This window comes from Chlamydotis macqueenii, chromosome 13, assembly GCF_036417535.1.
Source record: "Chlamydotis macqueenii isolate bChlMac1 chromosome 13, bChlMac1.mat, whole genome shotgun sequence".
NCBI classification, from domain to species: domain Eukaryota; kingdom Metazoa; phylum Chordata; class Aves; order Otidiformes; family Otididae; genus Chlamydotis; species Chlamydotis macqueenii.
In genome coordinates, this window is record NC_141568.1 from 20590227 (window position 1) to 20604571 (window position 14345).

Here is a 14345-nt window from a genome sequence, read left to right on the forward strand (position 1 = left end):
TTTATTTAATGGTAAAACCAAAAATTTGTTCTTTCAAATGGCCAGCTAATTCACAATGGTATTAGCTCTTCAAATTAGATACAGTGCCATTTTTTCAGTTAAGAAAACAATAATGCTGTCAGGAAGATTTTTCTAACAAAGTTTTTTTTCCTCAAATTTCACAGTTTGCTCTCGAAAGGACTGCTGAAAACAGTGACTGGCATACAGTTGCTTCTTAAACTGAGCTTTTTCTGTGGTTGAACGTGGCTCCAGTTCTGATGAGAAATTAGGAAGTCATGCTCAGACACAGCCCCTTTTTCATGACACAGTTTGTCACTGCTTCACATACGCCTTGCGCTGTGCACGGTCTTGAGCGAGCAGTGTAAGCGCGTAACACCTCTGAAAACTGCAGCAGCCACCTACTGGTCCCAGTTTGCGAGCTACAGCTCTTCAACCCCTGCAGTGAAGGAGCTGAAACTGGAGCTATGCCCAAGCCAGTTACTCGCCTGACAGGCAACATGACGTAAACAAAAGCATTTCAAAACGCTGTTACAGACAGTAAGTTTTCTTTCCTAGATACTCACATCTACATTCTGCTATCGCGTGAACAGCTCCGTCTCTCGGCGTGAGGCACTTCTCCAAATACACTCACGAGGCAAACAGTCACTTCACCTAACGTGACAAAGGCTGCTGAAAGGAGCCTTCGGCACACGCGTGGTCCTTACAAAACAATAAATATCTCAAAACAAATGCGTGCTGAGCATGTGTTACTACACATGTACAACATACGGGAGTGGCAAAAGCTGTTTGAAAGTTTACTCAACTACAATACTGATAAGACAAGACACCAAGTGTGAAACTTCCCTCTTCAGCAGAGTCCATACGTGAACCAGACAACCTCCAACTAAGGTTCTCCAACGCGCTCTTTTCTGTTGGAGGCTTACTACAGACACAGGTTTGACCTACCAAATTCACAAATAAGCGCAATGTTTAATCCACAGTTGGACAATATTTAGATTTGTTTCTGTCTTGAAACATAGTCACTTCATCTTCTAAAGAAATTACACAGTAATTAGAAAGCGGCAGTGATGCACAGGACTGCTTGTTAAACACTTTTCCAGTATGGTTTAGTTCTAAACCCAGAAATATTAGTAAATGCTGCTTTGCAGAAGAGTAGGGCTGAACGAACCAGACGCGGAGCTCCCTGATCAGTGCTGTTCGGTCGTACTGCACGCGGCGTATCGGGGGAACCCGCCCTCAGTTAACACACGGCACTGGGCACAAGACGCCAGCCTCACAAGGTACTGCCCTCTCCACCAACAGCACAGAGCGAGTGACGGCAGTCAGTAGAAAAACGCTAATTTAGAAATCAGCAAAAGCCATTAACAGCTTAGAAACGTTACAAACTGAACTGCCTTGCAGCGAGTCGGTTTCTGCGGTGCTGTTACCAACGCTTACGCATACCTTCAGTATCGAGCCCCTGCTGAAACATCTCCATGAGTACGTTGTCCCAGACATCCTCCTGTAACCTTCAAACCCCATTTGTTTCATAAACTGCGTTGCCTTTAAAAGGCACATAAAGCAGCCAGCGGCTACTCACACTGAAGAAAAGAGAAAAAACCCCAACCCACCTCAGACACAGTTCTGTTTAGACAGTACCTGCTACTGTTTCTAATACTATCTTACGGCTCTGTTCTTCAGTTTCCAAACATCTCAGAACAGATAATTTTTCCTTCCCTAAACGCCCTCAAGAACGCAGCCAGCAGGCAGGATTCCTGCCGAGCGCCAGCGACACAAGCTGTTAGCAGAGCCCGTCTCACAAGCACGCAGGTAAACTGCCGGTGCGCAGCGCTCCTCAAGGGCCAGTAGAGTTTTAGAAATTTAAAGCCAGGATTTTAAAGACAATCTCTTAAGTCACTGTATAAAATGAGCATGCGGATCCTAAACACAGAGGCACAGAAATACAAAGGAGAAACATGTAATACAATGTCAACACTGAACCAGATCAAAGTTATTTCTGAACAGCTACTGGTCATGAAACATCTGCGTAATACGAGGTACTGCCATGGGGGAGGCAAAGGTAATAAAAGTGATCCAACACTGTGCAATTATTTTTTTTTCCCCCCCAAAGGAGCTCAGCATAATTATCATACGACGTATTTGAGTTTACTTGCGCTCCCCTTTCCCCTATCCAGCCGTCCTCTGCTGTGAGGTCCGTCCAGCGTTGAAAGCAGGATGCGCGCTGCCCAGCACAGCGTCCCACACGGCGGTGACGTAAGCAGCAGTGCGGCAGAGAACGCAGCAGTGGAACTTTTTAGCCTGGTACCGAGTCCTACAGCGCACCCACTGGGGCTGGAAAGACTCCCACAGTGCGGGTGAGGAAAGGAGCTATCCGAAAATGCTTCGCGGCAATTCCACGTCAATCCTCCAATTGTTTCAGGAACAGGCAGTCTTTTTCAGACTGGTGGTTATGCATCTTCTAGGAACTTTCCAGAACTTTGTTTAAAAAAAAAAACCAAAAAAAACCAAACGAACATTCTCTTCTCTCGAGAAGCAGAAGAAATCAGAACAGTATATTTATGTTTTCAGCATAAAGTCCTTCACATAAGGAGGGAAATTCAAAGTCTTCACAGAAGGGAGGCAGTCCCAAGCGTCTGTTGGTTAAGTTCAGCGCAGCCTCAGTTCAGTCCCATACCCTGGAATTTGGCAGTCTCGGTGCACACAAAGTAAGTCCTCAGCTCTCCCTTGCCTTTGACATTGATGAGTCCCCTACATTCACATGAATATCCCAGCTCCTGTAGTATTCGACTCGTCTCTTCCGTGACCTGTGTGTGAAAAGAATTAGAAACTCTTGTGAAATTCTCCTGATTGCTCACTTTTTTTTTTAAAATCTATAACCAATTAGAAATAATTTCTTAGACATTCCGAAGGTGATCCGTTTACCTGGATTTTCCCAAGCTCCCCCGTACTCTCCATCCGGCTCGCAACATTAACAGTGTTGCCCCAGATGTCATACTGAGGTTTCCGGGCGCCGATCACACCAGCAATCACAGGGCCATGATTTATCCCTTAGTATAAACAAAAGCAGTGTCGTTACTGAAGGAGAAAGTTACGCGATACCTAGCTTCATTATTAGCCAGAAATCATGAGCTCCAGGGGAAAAACCCAAACCTTAACCCTGCCACATGTCCCTGGCAATCCCTGTTACCACTGTTCCATAAACCCTGAGGCGCAGGAGATGCAAAGTGACTGGGTTGTTGTAAAATGGGAAGTCCGAGAAAGAGCTAGGGCAAAGTTCATGCCAAAGGAAAATTCTTCCTTTTCTACTTCTAATATCTAGAAATAAACCTTGTACAACGACACCACCGCCTTCAGTCAGCAGTTAATAACCGTGTACTGCACTATTGATCCGTACCTACGATTTTCTCCAAACTCATCCAGCTGCTCCCTCCAGCGATCGGAAAAGCCCATCCATGACGGGGCCGGGCACATTTTAGAAGCTGGACTAGAGAACGCTACCTTCAGCTGTTCAGTTTTACAATAATCCACACGCTGTTCAGTGTTACGAAGGGCTCCGAAGCACCCAGCAATTCACCAAAGTCATCCTACCTCATTTTTCATTTTTACGGAGCTGCAGAGTTCACGCTTTTCACAAAGCGAACTTACCGATGCGTAAGCGGAAGTTGTTAAAGGAATGTCGGTTGATGCCGTCCAGCTTACTCATCAAGGCGATTCCATACTCCACCATAATCCCGATGTGCGCATGCTGTCTGTCTTTATCCTGCGAAATTCATAACGCGTATCAACGACCAAACAACAACACAGAAGGCTGTGTCAGGCAATGATTCCAAACCAGTGTGATCAGTGAATAAAGTATGTATGTGTTTATGAGACCACACAGAATTGCACAACTCAACAGCCATTCAAACATTCATCATCAGTTAAAAGAAGACATTAAATTCAGTTGGAATGGCTAGGAAGTGACAAGTATGACATGATTAAATTTTATCGGGAATTTATGTCTGTCCTTTAGGATTCCAGATTTAATTGTACGTTTTGTATGTACTACATACGTGCATCTTAACACCATACACAAACCTGCTACAGTGAAAGTGAGCCTGAGCACAGAAGTTGGTTTTAATTCTTCTAGGTGACAAACAGACTCAGATCTAACGTGGCACTTTTTGTGCCAATTCTTAGGCGTCACTAAAAGCTTACTGTCCGGTTCCGAGATGGCCTTCTCTTTGGCAGCCACTCTCTCACTTCCCTATTGCGAGTGCTGGTCTGTTACACAGCTAGAAACGTTACGTTACTGGAATAAAAGATTAAAGATGTAAAAAGTGGGGTTACAGACTTAATATCTGCTTAGGAAAAAAATGGAACTAGGAGATAAACAGTGAATTCAACAGGAGACACCACACTTTTGTCATCCTTTTCCACATTTCCAAAAGCCACTCCTGGCGATTTGCTTTCTCTTTCCTATCACGTTACCTTCTGTCACTTTGAAAGGCTCCTGCGTACACACAGAACACCGAGGGCAGATCTCGGAGACAACGTACCTGGTTGTTTTCCTGGCCTGGCGTAACACTGAGACCGGCTGCTGCCATGTAAGTGCTCCCAATGGTTTTTATTTTTTCAACACCACTAAATTTAGGTTTTAACAAGAGCTGTTGGAAGGGAAAGAAAACAGAAACGTGAGACTTTAACACCATATTTCAGTGTGGGATTTAACCAGAAATCTTGTACTGTCTACAATGAGCACTGAACATCTTTAGGAATGCTATCAGGCACGTGAAGGTTAGCTAAGAAAATACTGAGTTCTGCCCTACCTGCTCACAGGAGAAATACAGCACTGAAGTACCGAAACAGAGTGCTGAAACTCAGGGCTTTCAAACCACACTGCTAATGCGTTCGATGACGTAACTGAAAAACCCCATCAGATGGAAATGTATCTTTCAAGACTGCAAGGCAGATCTGAGAACATCAGTTCAGCGTAACAGCCTTCTTCCCCCCTCTAATGCTCACAGATCCAGTGAAACATTTTATTTCGCAGTAAGTATTTTGGTCCATTTTTGCAAGAAGTTTAATTACCTCATCAAAATCAGCAATGATCTCATTTAACAGCCGCAAGCATTCCAGGCCTTCTTTATTGACATCACACTCAGTGTAAAACACCTTAAAATCCGGGACCGATGCAAACATGACACAGACACAGTCGTAAGACTGATGGTACCAGTCCTACAGGAAAACAATACATTCACACATTGGTATTCGAAATTATAATTATTGTTTGTAACTAGTAACCAAATTACAGTTTTCTTATGAAGTCAACTACAGTACAGCGGGCATCTCTTGTTTTATCAGAAATATTAGTAGCAGAGTTGACCCGCCTAAGGAAGAGCTGAGATATCCAGGTATTGTAAAGATTCCCATCTGTTCTGGACACTGCCAGCCCTGTGCCGCTTACCACATGAAATCAACAGTATTTATTCTGATGACATGCTGGCTGAATAAGATTTCTAAAAATAAAATTAAAAAAAAAAGTTAAAAAAAAAAAAAAAAAAATCATTCTCAATGAACTTCTCCCTGGGTTGTTACCCAGGAGATATTATCTGTTCCTCAGCCACCTTCTGTAAAAAGAAGGCCTATGTTCTCTGGTAAAGTACGGCCTTTGGAAAGCAGTAAATCTTTTTTAAATATTTGCCAAACTCAAACTGTGCCCTGAAGCTGAACTACCAGTTCTGAAAACAGATTTCAGAGACTGACACTAAAAGTTAGCATTTTTTTTGAGGCAGTCTGGGTAGAAGATTCTGGAGTTTCCCAAGGTCCTGGGATACAAACAAGAGGCAAAGAGCGCAGCATCTTACAGTCTTCTGTGCTTGCAAGCATAACATTCCATGTCACAGAAATCCAAATTCACACGGCTGAGCTCAAACATACCTCATTTCGTTTTTCACCAATGAAATAGGCAGCAACGTGTGCTGGAAGTACATTTTCCAGCAAAAGCCTGTTAACATTCTCCATCGTTTCAAACTGTTCATGTTCTTTTTTAAACTTATTCTTCCACAGACAATCCAGCCGACAGTAATAGTCAATCTGCAAAGGGACCAGAGCTGATAAACTGAATCCACATAATGTCTGGCTGAAAAATGCTAGGCAATTTATTCAAAAAGTGTAGTAGCAAAGTTTCTTCAAGGCCTTTTGAGTCCATATAGCTATGAAAAATGTGCTTCGAGAATGAAGATCAGAAAAGCATGAAGGAGTCAGCATGAACGAATGCCATTTGGGTACCATCAGGTGTATTTACCAAAATGACATTTTAACAATATGGCGATTATTTTTGTCTTGAGATACTGCCTTGATTTAGGATTAATATTGACACATAAATACAGATAGATCCAAATCGAAAGAATTTGTAAGTTCTGACTTCTGTAATGCAAACACTATTGGAAAATATAAAAAATAGTCCCACCCTTTCACATTAAAATTTTTTGCATTATCTACAACTAAGCACAAGTAAGTACATTATCTACAACTAAGTGCAAGAATATTTAAAAAAAGATTAAAATATATACTAATTTAGTGTACAGTTTCAGTGAACAATACTTTTACATTTTTTTAAATCAACTTGCTGCGAGTAAAAGAACTAACCTATTGCTTTTTGAATGCATACCTGTTTTGCAAGTAGAATTAGGGTTATGTAAAACAGAACCAGATACAAATTAGTCATTATCCTTGGCTCTTTGATGAAAAGCCTGAAAACAAGAAAGCAAGACAAAGTCATCTGTATCCTCTAAGAACATCCACAGGACTGACGGCTGGGAGGGGAAGGGAGAAGAGCACAGCAGAAGAGGGTCTCTGTTCAGGTGTACACCACCCACGGCACTGCTCATTTGTGCCTGGGGCTGTCCGGTTAACCGGCTCTATCCTAACAAGGAGGAAGGACTACCACTCAGCTCAGTACACGACGTACGTGTCACGTAATGACAAAACGGGTGCTGGAACCCCGTTACGGAGCTACGGTAGTGAGATGTTCAACATGGCTTTATCTTAATGGCACCATCTTAATTTCCAGCGCACTGAGTTGCAGCTTTCCTCCCACTCTGTCCCACAAAACACAGCCAACAAAACCTTGAAGTAGGAAAATAAACTTTCTTATTTGTGGAAGGAAAGACGATAACAAATAAAAACCTGAACTGCCAAAACAAAGACAGCCATTAAATCACACCTGGATATAGTTCCATACAAATCTGAGATGCCACTAGTATTTCACAGTAAGATCAGTCTGTCTTACATCTAATAATTTTCACAAATGCAAACTAAATTCTCATTACATGAGATTAAGAGGCTAAATTAAGACCTAATTTAGGCTTTTTTAAGCTGTGCTGACAGCTCACAGTTAGCCCCTGCAAAATATTATCCTCGTCTTCAGCTATGAGACTACCCAGAGAATCCGAGAAACAGACTTACAAGTGAACAGTAAAACCCTTCCACATACAACTTCTTCTAAATTATTTTTTTTTAAGTTTCCTCAACTAAATCAGGTAGATTGCTGTTACTTTTCAAAATAGTGAGTTCACTATCCTATTGACTAGCAAGGTCTCGCAAGCACAGCTTGAGCATCAGACTAGCAAGGCTTGCCTTTATAGTTTAACAAAAAATCAACCTTATTATGAGATTAAAATTCTACCCTCTAGTTTTTAATGTCAGTTAAGCTTCCAGAGATCTCAGAAGCCATATTACAGAATTCTTCAGAGCACACACACTTAAAAAAAAAAAAAAAAAGTTACATGGTTTAATATGATTTCCACGTCATTAACTTTATAGAAAGGTTTGTAGTGTCAGACTTACACGATTTTGATATTTCAGTATTCCAGTAAGTGTACAAAAAATTAACACCTCCTTTAATGAAACATTATTGTCAATTATAAGAAACTTTACACTGCACCTGGTACTGTTGCCATAGAAGTTCAAGTGTCTATGGTGAAGGGTATTAAAAATGATGAGGTACACAGTCACAGCGATGGACAGGAGGAGAACTTTGAGTTCAAAGCTCATTTGAAGAAATACTGAGCAAGCAATGAACCCCAATATGCAGCAGTAAGCATAATACTGTAAAAGAAGAATTTAAAGATCGGTTGCATTATTCAGGCTTTATGCATAAGAGACTTTCAAACCATAGCAAATGCTCTAAGTTCATGATCATTGTAATTTAAATTTAAGAAACTACAATCACTTGCTAAATACACTTAAAGCTTTCTTTCTATTTGCACCAAAAGGCTAGATTTAACACTTTTTTTAAATTTACTTTTTAAATCTGTTAAAGACAAACAAAAAGATTTAAATTAAAAGCATCACACCAACATAAGCAGTGTCATATAAAAACTGAAGAGCGTTGAGAATTTATCTTCTGAAGTCTATTAATTCAAGCGATTATTTACTTAAAGTTCAAGACTAACCTAAAGCAGGTTCACGGTCCAGTGAACGGGCTCCGAACCAGGAACTCCAGCATCCTGGCCCTATTTTTGACAGTGCTCCCGCTTTGTAACCTTACGCAGATACCACACTCCTGTCTCCCCTATCTGTAACGTGTGAAGACCCTGACCTTATCCAACCTTACACACAGCTCCTTTGTAGGAACTTTGATGCTAATGAGCATTATCAAGCTAGGGCCATTATGCAGTGGAATTACTGAAAATCTCCCAGAGAAATCACAGTTCGGGTGTGGTGTCCACAGTCAGCACGCAGCTGGGAGCATTAAAACCATCAGGCGGTACAAAGTGCGTTGCACAGACCGGATTGCTCCCTGAAGCTGCAGGAACAGGTACAAGATGCTGAGCTAGCATACTTCAGGGTACAAACAACTGCAAAACTACCTCAGCTTCTGCTCCTCAAGAATTTATTTCTTTATGTACGAAGCAGTTTTTCACACATAATAGCACAGACCTAGACAGATCTGGGAGATTCCTAGCTAAACGATTAACATTGCTGCTGAAGTGAATGAAACCAGAACAACGCACGGGGCAACTCAGCACCAGAGTCCCTACAGTAACGTATTATACCAACTCTGCCGTCCTAAAGGCACTGAGTCCAACTTCAAGAAGGTAGTCAACACTCACAGCTGCAACCCTGAAGCCAAACCTCTGAAGAAGAAACCACTCTGCAGAGAACGCTGACCCAGGCCTGTTGGTCATTTGAGTTCTTTCACTCTGTCAAGATACTTTACTGGGACACTTGACAGTCCCGCTCTCATCGCTCAGACTCGAACACGATCATCGTCCCACTCTACTTCTTTTCCCTCAAAGTTCTAGATCTACTTTTAAGTCTGAAATTTCAAAAAATTGCAAAGCCATACTTTATTCAGCACAGCAACAGCAGCTGAAACATCTCGATTTCATGAAGAACAATTCTGCTGCCAGATACCTGAAAAAGCTGGTTTTATACAGCAACAGAACCTGCTAGTTGTCAGTAATAGATACAACATTCAGACACACGTTTTAAGGTAACGCATATTCACTACTCACAGTTTCCTCAACGCAGGACTGAGTTGTGTTTCCAAAAGGCTGGTTTAAAGACATGCAAGAACAGAAAATCACCAGGTAAGTACAGTGTGCATTATATATGTGTAACTGAGCATATTTTGTAAGGACTTGAATGAAAGAGTCCTCACACAACCTGCTGCGCACTGTTCAAAAACATCTCCATCATCTAAAGGGGTGGCCAGGTGACAAGGAGCATCCCAGACGTGGATGATCTCAAAACAGAGTGTTACTTTGGAATTAAAGAGCTAAAAAATGAAACCCTCAGAAATAACCCTTTTGTGTAGTTAGTTAAGTGCTGAATCTATCCTTACAGAAACGCTAGAGAACACCTTTAAAAAGGTGCTGAGTAACCAAAATAAGCCAAGACTTTATCCACGAGTACTCCAGATTTTTTGAAATCTCTAAAAGATGCAAAGGAGAGCCATAGTTAATGATAGAAACTAGCCGTAGAATTGCCTTGTGGTAAAAGTAAATCTTTGTGTTCAATGATTTAAAAATTCTATCTTTATGAAAAGATGAAAAGAAATTAAAATGCTGCCATTCATCTGTATTATACACACCATCCAAGACTCGTTTCATTTTAACCTTAGAAATTAAGACAGTACTCTACTCACATATGTGGTAGCACACAGGCCATTTGATCCAGTGAAGTTTGCAGGTCTGTTCTTTTCAGTAGGCTGATTTATTAGGGGGGAAAAACCACAACAGATAAACAAAACCACTGTACAAACTTGTTAGCAAGTAGTCACTCATTTTAAGTTTTTTCTCTGTGTATTACACAATGAGTCCTGATCTGGTTGCCCTTTCAGTGCTATTGCAATATAAATGTTGACATATAATGATATCTCATATGGTTTTATTAAAACATACACACACAAGGTGCAAGAAGGTTAAAATCGCCAACTATTTACTTACTATGCTACTCTAACAGCTAACTGGCACAAACACGTGGTTCTGCCTCACTCCCCAGTGAGGGGAGCTTCACAGCTGCTGTTCCTGTTTTCTTTCAGGCTATCTTTGTTGATGTCCACATGACAGCACTGTGAGTCAATTCAAGGCCCTACGCCAGCAGAAAAACAACCCGATAAAAGAAAATTAAGCATTTTCTGCAGTATAGCTTTCAGAATAAACTCCCTGTGGAATCAAAGGAATGGCAGACCGAGCGCATGGGATCAGGGGGACATCACCACTTTCTGGAGCTAGCTATCGGATAGGTTTACCTGTCAACATGGTACATCACATAAAACTTGTTTAAAAAACCCACAACAGAGCGGCCTTCCACACGAGGTTACTCCAAAAGGTTGTTTTTCAGATGTCCCCCAGGTACAGACTCCACTTGCATCTTAGTCTAGCAGTAACTACCCATAATGTCTTGGTTTTAAAAGAAAGCCAAGCTATACTGTTCCCTCCCCATCTGCATTATTAGTAGCTAGTGCAAATAGCACATTAAACTGCTTAAAACTTCTACCCGCTGCAGCCAAACATTTAAACCCACATTAAAAAAAAAGGAAGACAATCTCAGTGACGGTGGCTATAATCAACAGGAATTCCAAACGCCACCTTGAAAGCAAGAAAAGGTGATGTAAAATAGAACTCAAGTCTATTACATGAACTTTTAGTTCTACAGACCGGGAAATTTTAATGCTTTTGCATGACATCATGCATTATCCTTGTGTAAATCAACTCATGTTGTGAATCAGATATTAGGAAATGCAGCAAAAAGAAGGTACTTAAAAGAATACAGTTACCTGGGCTGTAGATGTTACAGTAAGTTCACAGAATAAAGACAATGATTACTTACCAAATTAAAGATGGCTATAATCAGCAAGGCAGCGATAGTAATGACTGCTAAGGGAAGCCTAAGTAAAGGCATCGTTTCCACCTTTTCTGAGATAGCACAAAGGCGGTGCAGGAAAGGCCGCTGTTCTGAGCAGCGCTTCTGTAAACAAAATAAGCTTGTTTCAGTAACACGGATAGCACTTTGATACATGAAGTAGTGCTAAACACAAAATACTTTTTCTCTGCAGGAGAGTGTCAATAGTCTTCAGTGGAATCCGAATTTAGAACTCTGAATCGAGTCATTCATATTAAATGCCTAATGCCTTTCCACAACTGAAAATGGAGACAATGCTTACTCATTTCAAAGGGGCTGCGTGCTGAAATTTTCTGAATGTCTTCTTTAAAAATACAAAATTATGATCTGATTGAAAGTTCCAGAGAAATATTACCAAAAATATAGCGACAACCTATGTTACATTTTTTCGTTACAGAGCTATAACGTTATATTTGGAAGTACATTGTTCAGATGACTATGCTGAAGCCAATCACAGACATTCCCCTTTCTTGCCATCCTCATAGCCACCATTTTTTGCTACAGAGGAAAACATCCAGTAAAGCACGTACTGCTAACGATTGCAAGCATTATCCAAGGATGCTACACCAAAACACTCTCAGCGTAAGACTCAAGTTTGATGCAATTGAAATCCTGGAATTTTCTTTTTCTTTTCTTGCTGAGTTTTTACATATGCAGAAACCATACATGCATACCTAAACAGACACGTCTCTCTCTCTCTCCATAGACAAATTACACACAGAAACAGACAAAAATCCATCCACTCATATATATACATAAACATCATACATGCTATCTAACTGTGCTTTTAAATTAATCATAAAGCTTTACCCTATGTACAGACTGCATTTTCTTCTCCTTTCCCTTTTACACAACATGAACGTGGCTCTGTAAGCAAATATTTGTTTCTGTGGCAGTTTTCCTGGGAGACCACCATCACCACTCTGCAATAGGATGACGGTGACATGTTCTTAATAGGGCTTCAGAATTCCCTCTCACCCTTCATCTAGCACAACATGGATTTGATGAGTGTAAGGAATTCTCTAAAACCCCTTCCCTCTCCCTTCCCTGCCTCCAGACAGTTCTTGGACTGGAGAAGGATTTTTTTTTTTTTTTTAAATTTTGTATCGTTGAACTCTGTGCCTCTATGGGCTGTCTCTATGTCACCATATATTTTTAAACAGTAATTGCATACAGTTAATAATGCAAAGAAAACCAAACTACAAATGCAAAGTGTCATAATTGATGTAATGGTGAGTCTGGAGTTCTAACCACTACGAAAGTGTTGCCAATAAATTATTCATATGTTTGTGATTTTCATGGGGCTTTATAAATGATTATGAAAACCAACCTTGCATTCAAACTTATTTTGATTTTAGTATTGTTTCCAGTACAGAAAATATCAGGATTTAAAACTAAAATTACTGTTAGGGACAAACACAAAAATAAATTTCAAAACCTCAACCCCACTCAGCAAGTGTTAATGTCTTCCTCCTCCCTCCTACCCATCTACTCTGGCACCCAAATAATTCTGAATTACAGTGAGAATTTTCCGCCATGAAAATCTGTTTCAGAAAGTGAAATCTTATGGTAACCTGAGGCTCAAGGCTCCTCCAACTCCCACTTAAATTAACAGCTTAATTCCTCATCCTAAACGACCAAGTTGCTGAATTACATCCATCCACTTTTGAAAATAGGAAACTTGAGCTTTTTTAAAATAAACTTACCATACACTTCTCAGCAAAGCACACAAACAAAATAAGCATAATGATGACTGCAACAATGCCAAAGGAAATGCCTAGTTTTGCAGTTCTAAACAGAAGAGAAAGCGTTAAAGAAACCAGTGTTAAATGAAAAAAATTTCAAACTGCAATTCAGACTAACGTTTACTAACTGTGTTTCTCTAAATTTCAATCGATTTTTTCTTCTAACAGCACTGGACAACGGTAACATGGCACAGGTTATTGCTGCTCTGTTGCACAAATACTACTTTAAGATACGCTACTCCGCACTGACAGCCTGAACCACTGCCCGGCGCATAAACTACATGGAAATTGCACTGCAACAGCCATTAAACACAAATCTGCCATAAAGCGCAGAATTATCAAACATCTGCTTTCTCGGAGGTAGGAGAAGCAGCTCAAAGCTCCCTCCTTTATCTCTTCAGACAAAAGGATCGCTGAGCACATTTGTACCAGCTAACCCAGTTTTCTATTGCTCACTCACTGCGCTTACAGCCAACTATTCTTACGAAATAGTATTTCTCACTGAACTGATCATCTCCCTGTGTGCCCTAAAAACACAACATTAACGAAGTATTTCTAGCTTATTTTCATACCGATACCTAGGCTCTTATCCCAATAATACAAATGCACTCCTTTATTAAGAGGTAAATTAAGCCGTTTACATTTCTTAAATATAAATCCTCAGGAACTACAAAAGACTTCCAGAAGTTTCATGCACATGAGTTTCTCTTCAGCTATTGGTTGATTTGAATTATAAATTATTAAAATACTGACACTTACTTTGGCATTATAAACATCTGTATCACAAATATACAGAGGAACACAAAGCTGGCACACGCGAAGTAACTCTTCAGTTTTGGAATAGGAATGGTGCGGTACTGAAACACAGGTTATAATAAATCTTAAGGATAATTCCAGGGTCTTAAAAAATTTTATTACATTGTTGTGATGACATATATATGCAAATTTATAGTGTACTATTAAATATATACATAGTCTAAAAGAGAACAAAGAAAACCACCAAATAGAATTCACTTGAACATATCAAGAAAAAACAGGCCAGTCCAAAGGATAATTTCAAACCTAGCGGGAAATCCACTGAGTGTGTAAATAAGCCCTCTACAGATGCGCGTAGTCAAAATCCTTATAAAAAAGTATATACACAGACATAAACCTGAAGTGTAAATACACACACACACCAGTAACTACACACAGTACACCACAGCA

At 40.3% G+C, this 14345-nt stretch overlaps 1 protein-coding gene across 1 annotated transcript in view; it reads right to left on the reverse strand.

Annotated features, from left to right (window-relative positions):
* Positions 1-768: 768 nt before the first annotated feature.
* Positions 769-14345, reverse strand: part of ADCY7 (adenylate cyclase 7) — a 42706-nt gene continuing 29129 nt past the window's right edge. The window contains exons 15-27 of the mRNA XM_086758198.1: positions 13899-13996; positions 13101-13185; positions 11323-11460; positions 10136-10198; positions 9504-9542; positions 7928-8091; positions 6653-6734; positions 5920-6075; positions 5071-5217; positions 4539-4646; positions 3646-3760; positions 2923-3047; positions 769-2804 (exon numbers count right to left, since the gene is read on the reverse strand). Of these exons, the coding sequence (XP_086614324.1) occupies positions 2658-2804; positions 2923-3047; positions 3646-3760; positions 4539-4646; positions 5071-5217; positions 5920-6075; positions 6653-6734; positions 7928-8091; positions 9504-9542; positions 10136-10198; positions 11323-11460; positions 13101-13185; positions 13899-13996 (1467 nt within the window). The 3' untranslated portion in view covers positions 769-2657. The remainder of the gene's footprint in view (positions 2805-2922; positions 3048-3645; positions 3761-4538; positions 4647-5070; positions 5218-5919; positions 6076-6652; positions 6735-7927; positions 8092-9503; positions 9543-10135; positions 10199-11322; positions 11461-13100; positions 13186-13898; positions 13997-14345) is intronic.